Here is an 18,315-nt window from a genome sequence, read left to right on the forward strand (position 1 = left end):
TTTAACACGTAATAGGTTTTGGAGAACGAGGAGGGTTTAGGTCGTCTCCTTCAGTTAAACAAAATTGCAGAGAAAACCCTAGAAATCTAAAAGCCCAGAAATCTCTCTCCGATGGTGGCACCGCCGCCCAAGTACGTGAGCTCGGTAGGCGATCTGAAGCGCCGCGAGTTGCAGAAGAAGAAAGCCAAGTCGGGAGGGTTCGAGTCTCTCAACCTAAGCCCCAATGTCTTCAAAGCAATCAAGCGCAAGGGCTACAAAGTCCCCACACCCATTCAGCGCAAGACCATGCCCCTTATTCTCTCCGGAAACGACGTCGTCGCCATGGCCCGAACCGGTTCCGGCAAAACGGCGGCGTTTCTCATCCCCATGCTCGAGCGTTTGAAGGAGCACGTCCCCCAGGGCGGTGTTAGGGCTCTCATTCTCTCCCCCACTAGAGACTTGGCTCTTCAGACCCTCAAGTTTACCACAGAGCTCGCCAATTTCATGGGTATGGATTTCTGAAGATTACTAATTTCATTTTATTTTTACAATTCAGTAAATTTGAATTTGAATTATTGTTGTTTTTGTTTCGCAGATCTTCGGATTAGTTTACTAGTTGGTGGTGATAGCATGGAAAGTCAGTTTGAGGAGCTGGCTCAAAACCCGGATATTATAATTGCAACCCCTGGCAGGCTGATTCACCATTTAACTGAGATCGATGAGATGTCGCTTCGCTCTGTGGAGTATGTTGTTTTTGATGAGGCCGATTGTCTCTTTGGCATGGGTTTCGCTGAGCAATTGCATAAGATTCTTGCGCAGCTGAGTGATAACCGTCAGACCTTGCTCTTTAGTGCAACATTACCTAGCGCGCTCGCAGAGTTTGCGAAGGCTGGTCTGCAGGACCCTCGCCTTGTGCGGCTTGATTTGGATACTAAGATTAGCCCCGACTTGAAGCTTATGTTTTTCACCCTGCGACAGGAGGAGAAGCATGCGGCAATACTTTATTTGGTAAGGGAGCATATTCGTTCCGATGAGCAGACGTTGATATTTGTATCCACTAAGCATCATGTGGAGTTCCTGAATATCTTGTTTAGAGAAGAGGGCATTGTGCCTTCTGTGTGTTATGGTGACATGGATCACGATGCTCGGAAAATTCATATATCAAAGTTTAAGCACAGAAAGACTATGTTGTTAATTGTCACTGATGTTGCAGCCAGGGGAATTGATATTCCGTTGCTTGACAATGTTATCAATTGGGATTTTCCCCCAAAGCCTAAACTTTTTGTCCATAGAGTAGGTCGAGCTGCAAGGGCTGGTCGGACTGGGACTGCGTTCTCTCTTGTGACATCTGAAGACATACCTAACCTTTTAGATCTTCATCTGTTTCTTTCAAAACCGATTAGGCCGGCACCTACCGAGGAGGAGGTTTTACAGGATATGGATGGAGTAATGTCCAAGATTGATCAAGCAGTTGCAAATGGAGAAAGTATATATGGGCGTTTCCCCCAAACAGCTATTGATCTGGTTTCAGACAGGGTTAGAGAGATAATTGATTCTTCTTCAGAACTCAGCCTTTTGCTGAAAACTTGCGCAAATGCATTTCGCTTGTATTCAAAGACAAAGCCCTCCCCTTCAAGGGAATCTATTAAAAGAGCAAAAGATTTACCTCGGGAAGGGTTGCATCCGATATTTAAAAACACACTTGAGGGTGGAGAGTTGAAGGCATTGGCATTTTCTGAACGGTTGAAGACATTCAGGTTTGCACTACAAACGATGACCGTTATTTTTTTTTGTAAATAATATTTTCAGATACTCTTCTATACTGTTTCTTCTTATGAGGTTGCTAATTATTGTTCTATGACTGATTAATGCTAGGCCTGAGCAGACCATTCTAGAAGCTGAAGGAAAAGCTGCTAAATCAAAGAATGTGAAGGTAAATCTCCATTTTATGACTTCAGAAGCAGATTGCATTTGATTGGCAACTGTTTTATCTTGATCTAAGAACTTAATATTTCATCTGACAATCAAAATTTTGGGTTCCCTATAACTCTTCTGATTATGTTCAAAATTCACATTATAGCTGTTGGATTTTACTTTGTTGCATTGTGATGTATTTTTCTAGAGTTATTTGCTTTTTGAATTCACAAACCCAAACCTAGGAAATAAGTGTTATATGCATAAAAAAGAAACATATAATGCAGAACATGCACTGTTCATAGTTGGATGGGTTGTTTTTCTAGGCATTGCTGTTTTACTCTTGAAGATGATACCATTGTTCTTATTGCGGTGCTTATGTTGTTAAAAGAAGTGAAGATCTTTAAGAGAGCAAGAGGATGTAGGACAAAGCCAGGGAGGCTGTCAGTGAATATGGAGGGCCAATTTAAGAAATAGAACGGGTTTAGGGAACTGAAAAGGCATAGGGTAGTTGCAATCATAGGGAAAACAGAGATATGGGGGAGAAATATTCAAAGGAGAGATAACCTTATGTATAGGATTAGGGGTGTGAGATCCGAACACTCAATTGGTTGAATGATTGAAGCAGCAATTATCTGCCTATGCCATTTGTTTTGCTGTCTCAGTATTTCACCTCTATATGATGCATTCACAGTTGGAATCCCTTCTCTGTTCTTTTGTAGTTATATCTTATAATATTTGCATTACTTCCTGGAACTTAACTGTTACTATTGTCTTTGCTGTCCTCAAAATTGTGTTTGTGCTCTCTTCCTCAAACCTTATTGTGCGTCCCTACTCATGGCATTTCTTCTCCCGCTAGATCTATGTTTATGTTTGAATGTTTGCTTGAAATAACTTATGTTCTGTGCAGGATGATGTCAACTATTTTGCAGATGTGATCTTGTATGGTTTATATTGATATAAGTTTTTGGATTTTTGCAGGGTCCTTCTCGTCAGTGGGTTGATGTAATGAAGAAAAAAAGAGCTATTCATGAAGGGATAATTAGTTTAGTGCATCAGCAAAATCAGGAACGTTCCAATAATCATGCTGAAGAGGTAAATTCGTCACAGTAGTAATATTTTTTTTTCTTTATATGGCTACCTTGTACAGCTTTTATAGTAGTCACTTGAACCATTTTGTTGCAAACAACTTTTGTTGATGCTATTATCTAATGTTTATTGTGCATGCATGGAGGAGTTTCTGTCCTGCTTAGTTATTAAGATGATGACAAATTCTGTTGATTTTCATTGCTAACAGGCAGTCTTATTTAATGGGACTTTATTTTGAAACCACATGCTGGCCTTGAGTTATTGTTTTCTTTACAAACTATGGTGATATAGATAGGGAGTTTTACTACTGTGGATCACCTCTTAAGTTAGGGTCAATTTTGAAAAATACTAATTCTGATGTATATTTTAGCGGGTTCTCTTTTGTTTAGGTATGTATGGGTTTGCTTTCAATATTTCTATGGTGTCTTCCATGATGATTTGCTATGTAGTGCTTTAAAATGAATTCTGTGTACTTGCAGGAAGATGAATCTGAGATTATTCCCTTAAAGAAAAAGAGAAAGAAAGGTATTCCCGTAGTCCAGTATTATCATCGAGTTGGACCTCTCTCTCTCTCCCCCCTATATTCGTAATAAATGTGTGTGTGTGTAGTATGTATATATATATATATATATGTATATATATATATTTGTGTGTGTATATAACTATATATATATTATATCACATATGTTATGCTCGCTTTCTATCTTAGAAGTTGAAAACTTAGAAACAGCACTTGTGCAGTTTTTTGAGTCCTTGAACAATTGTTACAATTTTGTCATATTAATCGTCGGTTTAGTTTATAATCTGCAGTTGTATGTATCGCGTATAGTTTGTCTCCATTGTGCTCCTTGGTATACGTTTTTTCAATTGTTAATATTGAGCGGTACTGAAACCTGGTATTGCGTATATGCATCCAGTTGCAAAGCTCTTTTGGTGTAATGTACTTTTGCAATTTAGTCTATTTCAATTAACATATTTATCGTTGTGAGTATATGCTATATGTCTGTGTTTTGACTTTTGAGAAAGTTAAAGGAAGATGGATCATTGGGAAACAAGAGAGATATCCATCTCAAGTAAAAGCTGAAATAGGAAAGAAACCTGCCGCCTTAGAAAGAAAGGAAATACTTAATTAATTGTCTTTTACCCTCATTTTTTATACTTGTAAGGAGTGATTTACTTTTTAACTTTTTGAATCATCAGATTTGCTGCACATTTATTGCCTAGTTGTTTAGATTATTAATTCTGTTGTTGTCTTCTCTTGAATACTAGAATCTTCCGGTTCTAAAAGTAAGGCAACGAGCTTCAAGGATGAGGATTACTTTATAAGTTCCATACCCACAAATCATGTAGGTGATCTAACTTTTTAACAAGTTAGTTATTCTGGTACATTGCAATATGAAATTCATTACTTGAATTTTGGAGTGTCAATAATTTGTTGTACCAAATGGTTGTGTGCTTCAAGTTCTGTGGTTTTCGGATCACAAATATTGGAACCTGGCTGACCTTTTGGACTTATCCTACTATTGTTGTCCAGCATATGGAAGCGGGACTCTCAGTGAGAGGGAATGAGAACTTTGACTCTAATAGGTAATATTTAATTCAACTGTAATCTCTTCCAAATCAGTAAAGTTCAACTCAAGTTTATAAGCTATGTGTTTCGGTAAGCTGATTACTTTTGTCAAGATTGAATGATCCTGTTTTGTTGGGCGCCAGTTGACCCCATTTGTCTTTGTAGGTTGGAAGCTGCTGTTCTAGATCTAGTTGCAGATGATAATGTGGGCATGAAGAAACAGAAATCTGTATTTCATTGGGATAAGGTACTTTGAATTCTGATATTATTATTGTTATGTTGTTTTAACCATTTTTTTCTAACCTCATGGAACTGATGGATGGCAGAGTGGGAAAAAGTACATAAAGCTAACTTCACGCGACCGAGTGACTGCTAGTGGCAAGGTAGTCTTTCTTTTGCCTATTTCGTAAATCAGAATTGATTATACTTTTGCTGAAAATGATATTGCATCTGGTTAGGATGTTGTCTTTTTTTCTTATTTTATTTCCATGGTTTGTTCTGAAGATGGGACATGCTATTCTGAAAAAGATGCATATTGTGGTGGAATTTTTAGTTGTTTAAAGTTCATGTCATATACTTTATATAACAAACAAGACTTAAATGCAAATAGGTTATTACTTTAGTTGGTTTTCTTTCATGCAAAAAGGAAATATCAACATTGCATGTATGGTAGAGCCCTGGTAAATGTTCTAACTTCTAAGCTAGTCAATGTCATATAGACACCCATTTAGATAGTTACTTTCTATATTATATACACCTCTATGTCACTGAATAATATTGTACTCAGTACTCCCTAGTATATATAATTTGCAATGTCTTTATTAGACTTTTTAATCTCCTCAATGTTTTCATTAACAATAATCAACTAAAATTGTGATGACTATTGCTCTAGTTGGGATGCCTGCCACATAGGGGTGACTGGTGGGTTAACCAATCAAACCCAAATAATTTTAGGTTAAACCACAATACCCAAATGATATCATATCAACCCAAATGCACCAAGGATGGTAAAGAGCTTAGTAGCCATCAAGGATGAGGTTGGAGATTGAGGTTACTTGAATGCTAACAGCTAACCTTGAATACAAAGTTGAGTCCTTGTTGGAGTTGCTTCGACATTGATTGAGAAGGATTGGATACTGATGTAGAGTATGAGTAATGCCAAGAGGCTAGAATACGGTGACTATTTGTTTCTGTCAGCTAAGTTAAAAAGTATTATGGATTGTAAACACTTTTAACATCAGATCATCATTGGTGGGTGTGTAATTTCCGGACATGCAAGGTCTAAGTGACTAAAAATTATGCTAAATCTCAGGGGTCTTTCATAATCAACTTTTACTTGAGAACTCTAAATTATGGAACATTTATTGTGCTTTATGCGGTTATTCAGTGTGTTATGTGCTATATTTTCATGGTGTACAGGTAAAGACAGAGAGTGGTGCCAAAGGAAAACTTGAGAAAACTGGAATATACAATAAGTGGAAAGCACGTTCACACAATAAAGTATCTTTCAAAGGCACTGACGAAGGGAATGCTGAGGAAGCCACAGGTAATGGTCTCTATTAGCGTATGTTTTTTTTTTCTATTTTTCCCATAGATTAATTTTGCTCGGTATAATGTTCTCTATCATTGGGTGGTGCCCAGATGCAAGGATTCAAACTCTGAAAAGATTTCTTCAATACCAAATTCATTATTGTTGAATCCATCTCACCCACCAAACTGTTTTTGGCTTAGTCAATATAAAAGAATTCTCACTTTCAAGTGTAGAGTAACATCCTCATGCAATATTTCTTTGATTTGTATTTGTATGGTAGCCATTGGTTTACCTCTGATGGTGGTTTGTTAGGATGAATTTGTTATATGTATAAATGGCAACTGTGTCTGTTTGCAGGCAACCGGAGATGGGAGGGGAACAGGGGGAACCCACGGGGAGGCAGGAAGCAGCAGTCTATTCCTAATGCTCATGTGCGTTCTGAAATCAAAGACTTGGATCAAGTTCGGAAGGAGAGGCAGAAAAAGGCAGATAGAATCTCTCATTTGAAGAGCAAATCTACAAAGGGGGGTAAAAAATTTGGTAAAAATGGAAAAAGAGGAAAGGCAAAGAGGTAAAGAATTGCCTATTACAGCTCTTGTAAAAACACTAGATGAAGGGATGAATGTTTCCATCTTATCGCCAAGAAAGAGAGAAAAAAGGATAGGAGTATTTGCTATTGTTACCAAATCACTGTACTCGATTGTTCAACCAATTTTGTACTTCTCAAAAGACGGATGCTGTAGTGAATTTTGTCTAGTAAGAGAGGTTTTTGTTATTTACTTTTCAGTATTGTTGAATCAAATCTACTCTCAATACTAGCAGGTTTAAGCTAATACTGCGTTGTTTTGCACGGTGACCATGTGTTATGTTCAAAGTTTTATTGATATGGTCCCTTCAACTCTCGGACTCTTGAACACCTTACAACTTTAGGGCTTTAAGTGGGGTGTTCTATAATTATATGGAGTATTGAAATTCCGGAGGAAGTGAGCTGTTCGATTAGTTTGTTTGCTCATCTCCGGAATTCAAACATTCCCGACCACATTCCTATACTTGGACAGTATAGTAGTAGAAGTAGATGCATTGCAAACCTATCCAAAGACATGGACCTACAGTAGGAAAAGTTGCAGAGACCAGCTAAGAACCCGACCCATTGTTTCAGAGACAGCTTTTGGACCCTTAAAAAGCAGATGAAGATATTAAAGAAAGTAATGCCCCTATCATAAGCACCACCATGGGGACAGTTAAATAACTGTTGCCTCCCGCGAAAAAGTGATCTCAAAGCCTTTGTTTATTTCTGTGAGGAACTGGAAAGGCAAATGCTGGTCACTCAGACCATCTCACTCCCCCTACTTTCCTTTCTTTCTTGCTCTTGTTCTCTCTTTTTGTGAAGCTTTTCACATTCTCAGCTTTGTGACTGTGAGACTTGTTCTTACTTCTTAGGCTCAGGCAATAATGGTCAAAGAAACTGAGTACTATGATGCACTCAATGTCAGTCCCTCAGCTTCGGAAGAGGAAATTCGCAAGGCTTATTATCTCAAGGTTCATTGTTTTGATGGATTCCTCCATTTTGTTTGATACTAGTTTTGTATTTGTCTTTTTGATTCCTCCTAAATGTAGATGATCTTTCTTTTCATCTATTTATTTAGGTGCATTGGTAGATTCATATACAAGAATGAATAGATAAATGGGTTGCCTTTCTTTTGCTAATTTGAAGCATTAAAAGATCGGTAGTTCAGTTAAATGTGAATTTGATCGAGATACTGAAGAATATGAATATTTACTTCTCAAATTAAGGGACTTGAATCATGCAAAACTAATGTAACTTTGTTGCCTTTCTGTGTTATATTGGTGCAGGCAAGGCAAGTACATCCGGATAAAAATCCAAATGATCCTCAAGCTGCTGAAAGATTTCAGGCAAGTCCACTGCTTGTAATTCTTCTATGTATAGATTCTTTTAAGGATTTTCGAGGTAAAGGAACTTCAACCCTATTATGAATCAAATGGAGCCTAATGTATTGGTTTCCAACTTCTTTCTCCTTCTCTTCCCCTTATATCCAAGCTTTTGCACTGAAGCATATATGTAAGAGTGCCATCTATTTTTTCACTTTGAGCAACAAATCAACACTAAATAGCCTTGCTCTGTCATTGTTTTGCTTTGAAAATGGGATGCTACTTGCAAGTTTCTGAAAAGACACAGGAACAACCGATATGATGTGACTTTCCTTTACCTATTGAAGCCCCGTTCGTGCACCTCACCCGAGGTTCACACTCTCTTTCAGTGATATCTTCATGCAATGATGCGCATATAGTGTATCACTCAACTTAGCCTCAGCATTACTTCTAATCTTCTGTGCTTAGGGGCATTTCCATGCCCGAAAACAGCGGGAGATATGTATTACATATATGTATGGTTCTTCTCTTACCTTATCATAATGAAAATCTTAATGCTACCAGGTACTTGGGGAAGCCTACCAAGTTTTGAGTGATCCACTGCAAAGAGAAGCATATGATCGAAATGGAAAGCACTGCATATCTAGGTAGAGTACATACATACTCTAATGCTTGTATACAGATGTACACACACTGACGCAAAAATACTTATGTCCTATAACAGCTGTGTTACTACCTGAACTCTTCAATGGATCATGACGCAATTGCAGATAATTATACTGATTCTAATGCCATTAGTCATCTACTATATACCTTATATAAATTTTGGCTTCATTTCGTGAAGTTTCTTTCTAACATCAGATGGGACCAACATACCTTTGTTTAATATAAGCAGTCAAAACTCAGAAGTACGCATCAACCACAGTTCTGAATGCACACTACCAGAAACACTTTGTGTTAAAAACTTTTTCTATGCTATTTAATTTTGTGCTATGTTCTACACACAGAGAGAACAATCGTCATTGTAGTGTTATGAATTCATAATTTGCTGTGCAGTAATTCTTTTATTTCAATGTCGATGCGTTTCCTGATATCCTAACAAGTCAAATTTTATTTCCAGGGATACAATGCTTGACCCCACAGCTGTCTTTGCTTTTCTTTTCGGAAGTGAACTATTTGAGGATTACATAGGGCATCTAGCTGTAGCATCAATGGCTTCTTCTCAATTAGCTGGTGAAGGTGACAACCCTGAGAAAGTACATGATAAATTGAAGGCAAGAAATTTCCAGTAGTAATTCACTGCCGGTATCTTTCTCTACAGCAAGATGTGCTGTTTATTCATTTACCAAAGAAAGAGGCATGATGTTAATTGTGCTTATTTATCTGAATAAACGCAAGTAAATGTCTGCTGTTTAAACAGTCATAAATGCACATATATTACTCAGTTAGACATAGTATTATATGGGGTGGTAGAATTGCAGAGCTTCTGCTCCCAGAAGGATACTTCAGCTAATTCAACTATTGCTTATCATTCCAAGGTATTAGTGGTACTTGTCTGTGACTACTACCGAGCATGACATAGCGCATGACTCAAAACTGCTTCTTTTCAAAGTAACCATGATGATTGCTCTAGGTGTAAATTAAACTTTACATTATATATTCCTCAACTTTTCATCTGTTTATGCAATTGTTTAATACATTCTTAACGTCCACTTGGTTGGTTTCCATAACCATTAACAGGTGTCTTACTACTATAACTCTATTAGTGCAGGCTGTCCAGAAAGAAAGAGAAGAAAAGCTAGCTAAGGCACTCAAAGATCTTCTTAATCAGTATGTGCGAGGTGATAAAGAAGGGTTCTTACTTCATGCTGAATCTGAAGCTAGAAGACTTTCTGATGCAGGTATTGCATACTGCCTATTTATAGTTACTTTTGTTTCTTACTTCATTTATAATCATACGTAACAATTGTTACATTCCAAAGTCTGTTAGTTGTTTTTAAGTTCTGAATAAGAGCTTTATACCACTTCGAATGCTGTGACCATTATTTTGTATAGCTCAAGCTCAAAAGTGAAGGGTCTTCATATCTCATTCATAGAAGTGATAGAGTTCATAGTAATTCATGTTTTGCTGGATTATTTTCTTTGATTATGTTCTGAGTTGTTAGGTATGATATGCTAGCATTTTACATGTCTTGAGTTCAAGGAGATTAGTAGATAAAGCATTATTCAGAAATAAGCTAAATTCTGTTACTTGGGCCTTATTTGGTTACTAGTTTTTCTCCACCTGTAGATATCCAGATTATATTGACCCTGAAAGTTTTTGAGATTACAAGTATGGATACATTAACTGACAGAACTATTTGTTCATTTGACACCCCATCTTATTTTTGGCTTGTGATGATGATTACTAGTACATCGGCCTGGCTCTGCTTGTGCCCGATACATTTCGTAACTATTTGAATTTTGCAGCCTTTGGAGTAAATATGCTACACACTATTGGCTATGTTTATTCAAGACAAGCAGCACAAGAGCTTGGAAAGAAAACCATATACCTAGGGGTACCATTTTTGGCTGAGTGGGTGCGCAACAAGGGACATTTCTGGAAGTCACAGATGACCGCTGCAAAAGGTTAATGCATCTTTTCTAATGGTTCAAATAAGAATTTCGATGCCTCTTTTCTTTACCTAATTATTTTGAAAAGAAAAATATGAATTCAGGTGCATTCCAGCTGATGCAACTTCAAGAAGAAATCCGTCGGCAGTTTAAAGTGGATGGTAGTGGCCCTGAACATGATGTTGAATCACAAATACGCTTAAACAAGGACACATTATTGAACTCATTGTGGAAATTGAATGTGGTTGACATTGAAGTAACTCTCGTACATGTTTGTCAAATGGTTGGTGATCTCATTCAAACAGCAAGAACTTTTTTTCTTTCATCAAATAAAAGTTTTTCATGAAACAGATTGTGCACTTGTTTCTCATTGTCTTTGGGACTAAGTGCACAAAATATTACCTGAGATTCTTCTCCTGATTCAGTACATGATTTCAGGTGCTACGGGAAACTAATGTTCGAAAGGATGAACTTAGAGCTCGTGCTTTGGCACTAAAGCTTCTTGGAAAGATATTTCAGGTTTGCAATGTATTACAGTTCTGTTCAAATCATATATTCAGTTCTTTGGTCTGATCAATTCTATACCTAAGGTAAGCATGAGCTTTGGAGCTCATGCATGTGGCATGCCTAAATAACCTTCTCAATTTTTAGTTGATACTGAAAAATAGATTTTCTTGTTTTATATTTGGTATTGAGTAATCGAATGACGTTGAAATCCAAGTTATAGAAGGGATGTTTAAGTGTTAATGCAAAATTGATAACCGAACTTAGGTGTTAAGTTGTAGAAATGTTTTTAACTAATCAGTGGGATCGATGATGATTGCTGACACTAGAACATTTTATGGTATAAGGAGGAAAAGCAGACACAAAATGGTGCAACTTCAAAACGGAAAGGTGATGCTGACACAGACGATGATGATGGAACTAGTTCTGATAGTAGTGGAGAGGATTCACGACAACGGCTTTCATATAGAACTCCTTTTCTCACTCAGGCATGCTATAAGATTCTACATAGAAAGATATAGATATTTTTTTCATGTCTCTACACACATGTAATTGATGTGTTCTTTTCTCTTCTATGCTTGCAGGGAATTGGAAGACTCTTCAGATGCCTCTGTAATCCAGCATATGATGTTGATGACGACGAGATTGTGTACAAAGGCAAATGATGTACGAGTTTTGTGTATAGTACACAGTTATCACAAACATTATGTTGCATTTTTCTCTATGGTTTGCTAATTCCCCTAAAAAAATTAGTGGGAAAGAAGAAACTCCTACTGGCTAGTTCTTCATCTATTCATCATGTATACAACATAATATTACTGTTAGCTGGTTCCATTCTCTTTCTAATACTATATCAACCTCAAAAGTTCTACAAACATTTTATACCTTTTTTGGATGTCATACTCCTGGACGAGGATTTCGCTTGATCTCAGTAAGACCCGGTGATTAAGTGAATAAGGAACTGTCTTGTGAATCTCTCATACCGCAACAAATGTATGCAAGCTCAGTGGAATACTACTGTGATGTGTTCCACAACTTCAATGGATATATTACATAATTGTCAATGTCAACTTCAATGGATTCTATGACACCATTATTTACGTGACATATCATCCAGAAGGCAATTAATTACTGCAGATACCTTGTTTATATTAGAAGGAAACAGAAAATCAATTTGGGAAGGTGGTAACTTAGACAATGCACCATTTCTTATATCTCCAGGTACAATTTTATTTTAATTTTTCTTTTGTATACTCATTTTTCTTCCCTGTTTCAGGTTTCTAGTTTTAAATTGCCTATGATCAGAAGGCTTTGATCTTTGACCAATCAGACGTAGTCCCTCAAACTGTGGATGGTCACTTTTTGAGATCAATATCAAACTTGAGATGATTCTAACTTCTAAACTGCATCATTAGTTGCATTGAACTAATCATTAGAGAAGCAAGTTGATGTATTGTAAAATCAAAATATGGATGAATGAATATATGTTGGGATGGAAGAGGCTGAGCATGTTCCCATATTCTCAATGGCTTGTTTCATTTGGACACCGGTAACAAAGTTGGAACTGTGCTTTAACCTGCAAAAGAGAACATGAGAAAGACCAACACAAATGTTGAAACCAAATTTGTCTTTACAGCAGCATGCTGCATAATTCATAATTAAAAGCTTGTAAAACCAGTTTTAAGGTTTTAGTCAAAGTCCGTTGGTTCAAACAAATGGCTGCTGCCCATTAGCAGCCAATCTTTTACATCCCAAACATAAACAACATATGTACTGTGGCTGAGAGTTTCAGCCTCTCAAGTACTCAAGAGAGAGTTTTGCTCCTATCCTCACTCCTCAATTCAATGAGCTGAATGAGGAAAGGCGGCAGCGGTGCGGTGCGCCTGGACAGCACATGTACAATGCACGGATGTCAAGTTCAAACAGCCACTCATGATGAGGGAGTGCCTTCCAGAGCAGGTGTGAAGTGATGGAAAGGAGTCACACACTGCTTGAACGGCAGAAGGGGTGAGTGCCGTGCACTGGCTGATGTTGAGTGTCTTGAGCCCTTCCTCATCATTCCTGCTTTTCCTGGATTCCCACATTGCTGCAGGCTTGTTCTTCACTACACTCTGGGCCAAAGAATACATTGCCTTGTCTGTAATGTTTTGACAGTAGTAAAGGCCAAGGGATCTCAGATGAGGACACCCGTTTGCCAAAGCAACCACGCTGTCATCTGCAATAAAAGAATAAAGGCCTGAGAAATGTCCACTTCCAAAAATACACCACAATTTAATTGGGAAAGGGAAATTTTAGTCATGCAATTAGGGGGGCTCCCCTTTTCATTTCAATACTATTTTCAGCATATGAATCATTCATTCATGCTGTTTACATCTACATGATAGCAACTAAGAAGCACAAAAAGGAATTCATCAAAGTAGGCATAAATGGAGGAAGTTTTACACCATACCACTTTGAATATCTCCAACTGTTTATATCTGTATATTGACAGCTCATACTAGAGAACAGTGCTGGCACATTTTTATCGGATATACACATAAAGATGTTTCTAGAAGAATTATCTTACACTAGTGACCTTTTCTCTTATTCGAACAAAAATAAAAGCTCCATCCAGAGAATATGAAAGGTCACCCTGAGTGATATAATAAAACTCGTGATCAAGGCATTAGACATTCAGTCAACACAATATGAAATGACTAGCATAGATTGATCAACAATGGATAGTCTCATACTGATGGATTACTCAGAAACAGAATGGCAGAGACTTAAACTAAGCAACTTGTCACGATATCAGCATCACTTCTATTGCAAATGATAGATTGATGCGTATGTGTGCAATGTGAAATTGGCAAAATATAAGTACAACAACCAACTGTAAGAGGAACAAATTTTCTTATCAAAACCATTTGCAAAATACCTGTTATTTGGACACAGCCGCACAAGTCAACAGTTCTGAGGTCAGGGCATCCATATGCCAAACTCATAACTCCAACATCACCGACTTCCTCACACCAACCGAGATTCAGACACTGCAACTCACTGCAGTAACGGCCAATAGCCTGCACATGAATTTTAAATATCGTTAGAACCATCTTTGTTCATATTCAAGAAAAACAACAAAATATTTTTATTTACCTGCAATGCCCTATCTGATGCAGCCCTAACACATCCACAAAGATTTAATACTTTCAATTTTGGGCAAAATCCAGCCAGATATTCAAGAGCAATGTCACTGAATGCAGAACAACCGCTGATGTTGAGTCTCGTAAGATTAGGACACCCATGAGCTAAGGCATACAAGGAGCGGTCAGTGAGCTTGAAGCTTTTGCTAAGGTCCAGGACCTGAAGATCATAACAGAAGTTTGCAATGCTCTGAACAGCATTATCTTCAAGTTGGGGTTTATCCTGACGTAGTATTAGAGTTTGCAACCTTGTAAACTTAGGAGCAAGAGATAGGACCAAGTTGTTCATGTTCTTGTTACACCTGAAAAAACATTTGAAAAGAATTAGTTACAATTAGCTTGGCATCCAATGCACAAAGCTTATATCAATTCATAAGAGACCTCTAGAATCCTATAACATCATTCATTTCCAATCTTGAAACAGAGATAAGAGGATTAGCATCTAGGGAAGTTAAGCCCCCAGCTCCCTGTCCTCGAGCATAGATTTATGATTTTCACAACCTATTATTAAATTTTTCTCAACCCTTTTTGACTCGGATATCTTTCCTTCGCTTCCTGCCAACTAGACCCAGCCTGATGCTAAATTGATGCTTATATAAAAAGAATATCTAGAGATACTTTTAAGCATCCTATTCTTCCAAATATATCATACGTCAATATCAATGGTTTAACAAACCAATTCTCTGATGAGAACTCACTTCAAGGCAGGCAAGAAACAAAGAGAGAGCATTGACTTCAAACATTTAGGCATACACATATAACTCCATCATCCTATAAGAGGCAAACTTAAAGTCAGAATATGTTTGTGTTTGGGGAAGAATGAACTCCGAGTAACACTTCAATAAGGTAGCTGAGATGAAAAACACCTCAGGCAGGGACTCTAAAAGCATTGGGTACCAACTCCAAGAAATGGAACAAGCCTTAATGTTACAACTAATCAGCACAGACAAGGAAACACAATCAGTCTGATCTTCGACACCTTAAAGAATCATTTTCACTTAACCCCTCTACACTTGCAATTTTACATTGTTTGTTACAGAACTGACTAAAAACACTCATTCAGATCTAGTTTAATTAGTAACACCCAATGAATGCATCCATATTGTGTTACAAAGAACAACAAAAGAGTCAAAGGGATTACACAACAATAAAGAATCGTTCATAAAAAAGAAGTAAAAGAATACGGGACAGGGCAGGGCTAAACTCATACATACCCATTGAAGGAATCCATGCTGGGTTCCCAACAGTAACAAAACTGTCAAAACGGATTACACAACAACAGAGAATGATCATAAATAAGAAAAGAATTGACTATGGAAGTTGCAGAGAGCAAGATAAATATAAAATTCTGCAAACCTGAAGTCCATCTCTCCAAAAGAAACTGTGGCACTTTATACCAACAGGCAATGAAAAAACACAGAAAGTAAATTTCACCAGGTGATCCAAATAAATTGTAGTCTTCATATTGATCATCAAACACAATTGTTCACAGATACAAGTAGCAAACAAGAAGAGCAAATAAAGTAGCAACAAGGTTCATAGCAAAATCAAAAGCAAAAAAGAGAGAGATAGAACTAGAGAGGGCAAAAAACACATACCATGAGAGGGAGAGACGAGTGAGGCCCAAGCAAATAGCATCTCTCCAACCGCGACAGACTCCAGAAGCTGTGATCACCGTCTGATCATCGACAAGTGTCAGAATCTGCAACAGGAGCTCCATCGGAATATCCTTCCAATCTGTCATTACCCTTCCTTCCATTTTCACTTTCCCACCACCAATCATCATCAGCTTCTCAAAGCACAAGTTCAAGTCCTCAGTCTTGAGGTTTTCTTTCCCAACCATTTCAGACTCACACCCTCAACTCCACCGCCTTCACAAACCAACAGAGAAGCCCTTGTTTCTGCCACCAAAAGTAAAGAGAGAGAAACAATGGCTAAGCTATTACAAATTCCAACAAGTCTTTATATTCAAAGCCGGAGGTGTCAGAAAACGACAAGAAACTTGGAATTCTAACACAACACGCATGTGCCAACACCTCAGAAAACTTGCAGAGATGCATCAGAGATAGCATAGTGAATCACAATCAGAACCCATCATCACTTTAATACAAACAAACGAACAAAACCCATATATTTGTTTTCAAGAGAAATAATTATATGCAAATATTTTATCATATTTAGCAGAAGGATGAAAACTTCAACAATCAAAAGACACCCTTTTCAGTAGACTTAAAGATAGCACAGGTTTCAGCTCAAACAAGCTCAAATTCAAACTAAAATTCAAAAAAAAAATATGATCTTCAACTTCTAAGAACTAAACCTGAAAACAAAAAGGTAGAAACTTTGAATTCAGAACATTAAAGATGCAAACTTTGAGGGGGGTAAAGAAAAAAAAGAAAAAAGAACAGCTATCCAAATTGACACCAACATCTCAAATGATGATGAAAAATGATCAGACACAAATTTCTATAACAACAAAGCCAGCAGCACAGTGACTCATCCCAAGAATTCTTTTTTCATTGAACAAGAAGAAGAAAACCAATGGTTTGACCATTACCCAGAACAGTGTTCTTGCTTTGATTTGGTCTCTGTATTGTTTATCTTTCGTGAAAGCAGAGAAGAAGAGAAATGGAAGGAAGAGAAATGGAAAGAAAGAGAGGGCCTTTTTTTTTTTAACAATTTAGAAACATGGTTTGGTTTTTTAAAAGACAAAAGGCAGAGATCATAGAGAGCGAGGCGTACGGGCAACCGAACTAGCGACGCGTATGACGCCACGTGGCAGCATCGATGGCTGGTGATTTTGATATTGTGGGGGTGGGGGCCCAGAGGTGGGACCAGAATTCGGTGGTTGTGATTTTGTTTCAGGTATCTTTAGGAAAAGGAGAGGAGAAGAAAATTTAAAGGGGGAGTAATTTGTGCTGAAAATTTGGTTATATCCTTTTGGGGTTTTAGAGAGGAAACAGATATGTGACAAAGAAAGAAAAGAATATGTGAGAAAAGAAAAAAGAAAAAATGCAAAGGGGTAGAGTTTTCCAGAAAGTCTAGAGAATAAGAGAAGTTAAGAACCGAAGCCGCTTTCAAAAGCTATTCCACGCGTGTCAATGAGACATCTTGTTTTATGGCAACCAGCTTTTTACAATATTAGGGGTCATCAATTGGTAGGGCGGGATCATAATACATTATTTCATATTTCAAGGTAGGATAAGACATGGCTTTTTCTTAATAGTCAAGGTCCAGGTCCGCCTATAAACCCAAGGCCTCACGAGCTTTTTCAAGAAGTTTGCTGCGGTGGTATTACAGTGGTACGTAAAAATAGGTTCACTCATTGAACATTCGACGCTTTCTGATTTCAAGCCTATCAAACTATGAAACATAAACATAGTACATAGACCCACTGCAAACATAAAAAACATAAATATACTTCGCTGAGTTAATCCACGGGGATCCTAAATTTGAAATCGTAGAGAGCTAGAGCCTATTGATTTGGGCCACTCTTGAGCCTACATCAAAGAAGCATCCCAAACTATTGTGGGCACCCAGTTTGAATTGGGCCCCCAACTTGTTTTGGACAAGCAATCTGATGTGGGCACCCGCTTCCTTGCAGCACCAACAGTCGCCGTTCTATCCACGACATCTCTCACTGCCGCACTAATCGTCACCAGGCCCGCAGCCGTAATGTAGTGGAGATCGCTGCCGCACCACTTCAAAGCCAGCTCCGAGCCACCACACCATTCATGACTTGTCGATCCTGCCTCGATCCACTTCAAGCTGGGCCGCAAACCGCCAAACCTCTCATCTAATAACGTTGTAAATGGATTCCAAAACGCTTTTCTGTAATGTGCTTCCACTGCCATCATGTCAACCCACACAAGTCTAGCCAAACCCCCATGCCACATTGAGATTTCGACAAAACATTTGGATTTACAAGAGGTTTGGGTCGTCCCCTCTGTGGCCGAATTTGGAAACCAGAAAGCCAAACCCTCCTATCTCTAATCTCGACTAGATCCGTCTGATGGACATCATCGTCTTCAAGTTTACACCAT

At 37.9% G+C, this 18,315-nt stretch overlaps 3 protein-coding genes across 8 annotated transcripts; 2 read left to right on the forward strand and 1 right to left on the reverse strand.

Annotated features, from left to right (window-relative positions):
• The first annotated feature begins 5 nt into the window (after positions 1–5).
• LOC133736758 (putative DEAD-box ATP-dependent RNA helicase 29) lies at positions 6–6,869 on the forward strand. Of its 2 annotated transcripts, none has more exons than XM_062164350.1 (11): positions 6–487; positions 575–1,736; positions 1,855–1,912; positions 2,875–2,988; positions 3,462–3,507; positions 4,252–4,328; positions 4,445–4,569; positions 4,718–4,799; positions 4,879–4,935; positions 5,972–6,098; positions 6,441–6,869. In XM_062164350.1, the coding sequence occupies exons 1-11, from the start codon at positions 112–114 to the stop codon at positions 6,656–6,658; spliced, it is 2,442 nt and encodes an 813-aa protein (XP_062020334.1). In that variant the 5' UTR covers positions 6–111; the 3' UTR covers positions 6,659–6,869. The 2 variants fall into 2 exon arrangements, with proteins under 2 accessions (XP_062020334.1, XP_062020335.1); XM_062164351.1 differs by having other exon boundaries at positions 7–487; positions 4,517–4,569.
• Positions 6,870–7,213: 344 nt separating this feature from the next.
• On the forward strand, positions 7,214–12,547 carry LOC133736465 (chaperone protein dnaJ 10). Its single transcript, XM_062163966.1, has 10 exons — positions 7,214–7,622; positions 7,938–7,997; positions 8,538–8,620; positions 9,094–9,247; positions 9,745–9,874; positions 10,443–10,601; positions 10,691–10,869; positions 11,025–11,105; positions 11,438–11,578; positions 11,675–12,547. Exons 1-10 carry the CDS (start codon positions 7,536–7,538, stop codon positions 11,753–11,755), a joined length of 1,155 nt encoding a protein of 384 aa, XP_062019950.1. The 5' UTR covers positions 7,214–7,535; the 3' UTR covers positions 11,756–12,547.
• A 155-nt stretch (positions 12,548–12,702) lies between these two features.
• LOC133736464 (F-box protein SKP2A) lies at positions 12,703–16,988 on the reverse strand. 5 transcript variants are annotated; one of them, XM_062163961.1, is made up of 7 exons: positions 16,830–16,988; positions 15,871–16,173; positions 15,629–15,661; positions 15,487–15,504; positions 14,226–14,574; positions 14,008–14,149; positions 12,703–13,305 (listed from the first exon to the last, which is right to left on the reverse strand). In XM_062163961.1, the coding sequence occupies exons 2-7, from the start codon at positions 16,113–16,115 to the stop codon at positions 12,932–12,934; spliced, it is 1,161 nt and encodes a 386-aa protein (XP_062019945.1). In that variant the 5' UTR covers positions 16,116–16,173; positions 16,830–16,988; the 3' UTR covers positions 12,703–12,931. The 5 variants fall into 5 exon arrangements, with proteins under 5 accessions (XP_062019945.1, XP_062019947.1, XP_062019946.1 ...); XM_062163963.1 differs by lacking the exon at positions 16,830–16,988 and having other exon boundaries at positions 15,487–15,527; positions 15,871–15,888; XM_062163962.1 differs by lacking the exons at positions 15,487–15,504; positions 15,629–15,661.
• Between the last annotated feature and the right edge of the window lie 1,327 nt (positions 16,989–18,315).

The sequence above is a fragment of the Rosa rugosa genome, chromosome 3, assembly GCF_958449725.1.
Source record: "Rosa rugosa chromosome 3, drRosRugo1.1, whole genome shotgun sequence".
NCBI classification, from domain to species: Eukaryota; Viridiplantae; Streptophyta; class Magnoliopsida; order Rosales; family Rosaceae; genus Rosa; species Rosa rugosa.

Excerpts from the sequence above, each read along its gene's own strand:
- LOC133736758 (XM_062164350.1), top strand. The coding sequence starts at position 112 with ATGGTGGCACCGCCGCCCAAGTACGTGAGCTCGGTAGGCGATCTGAAG. Across the intron at positions 488-574 it reads AGAGCTCGCCAATTTCATGG|ATCTTCGGATTAGTTTACTA; the intron begins GTATGGATTTCT and ends TTTGTTTCGCAG. Across the intron at positions 6,099-6,440 it reads GAATGCTGAGGAAGCCACAG|GCAACCGGAGATGGGAGGGG; the intron begins GTAATGGTCTCT and ends GTCTGTTTGCAG.
- LOC133736465 (XM_062163966.1), top strand. The coding sequence starts at position 7,536 with ATGGTCAAAGAAACTGAGTACTATGATGCACTCAATGTCAGTCCCTCA. Across the intron at positions 10,870-11,024 it reads TCGTACATGTTTGTCAAATG|GTGCTACGGGAAACTAATGT; the intron begins GTTGGTGATCTC and ends ACATGATTTCAG. Across the intron at positions 11,579-11,674 it reads GAACTCCTTTTCTCACTCAG|GGAATTGGAAGACTCTTCAG; the intron begins GCATGCTATAAG and ends CTATGCTTGCAG.
- LOC133736464 (XM_062163961.1), bottom strand. The coding sequence starts at position 16,115 with ATGGTTGGGAAAGAAAACCTCAAGACTGAGGACTTGAACTTGTGCTTT. Across the intron at positions 15,662-15,870 it reads ACTCGTCTCTCCCTCTCATG|TGCCACAGTTTCTTTTGGAG; the intron begins GTATGTGTTTTT and ends GTTGGTATAAAG. Across the intron at positions 13,306-14,007 it reads CGGCTGTGTCCAAATAACAG|ATGACAGCGTGGTTGCTTTG; the intron begins GTATTTTGCAAA and ends CTTTTATTGCAG.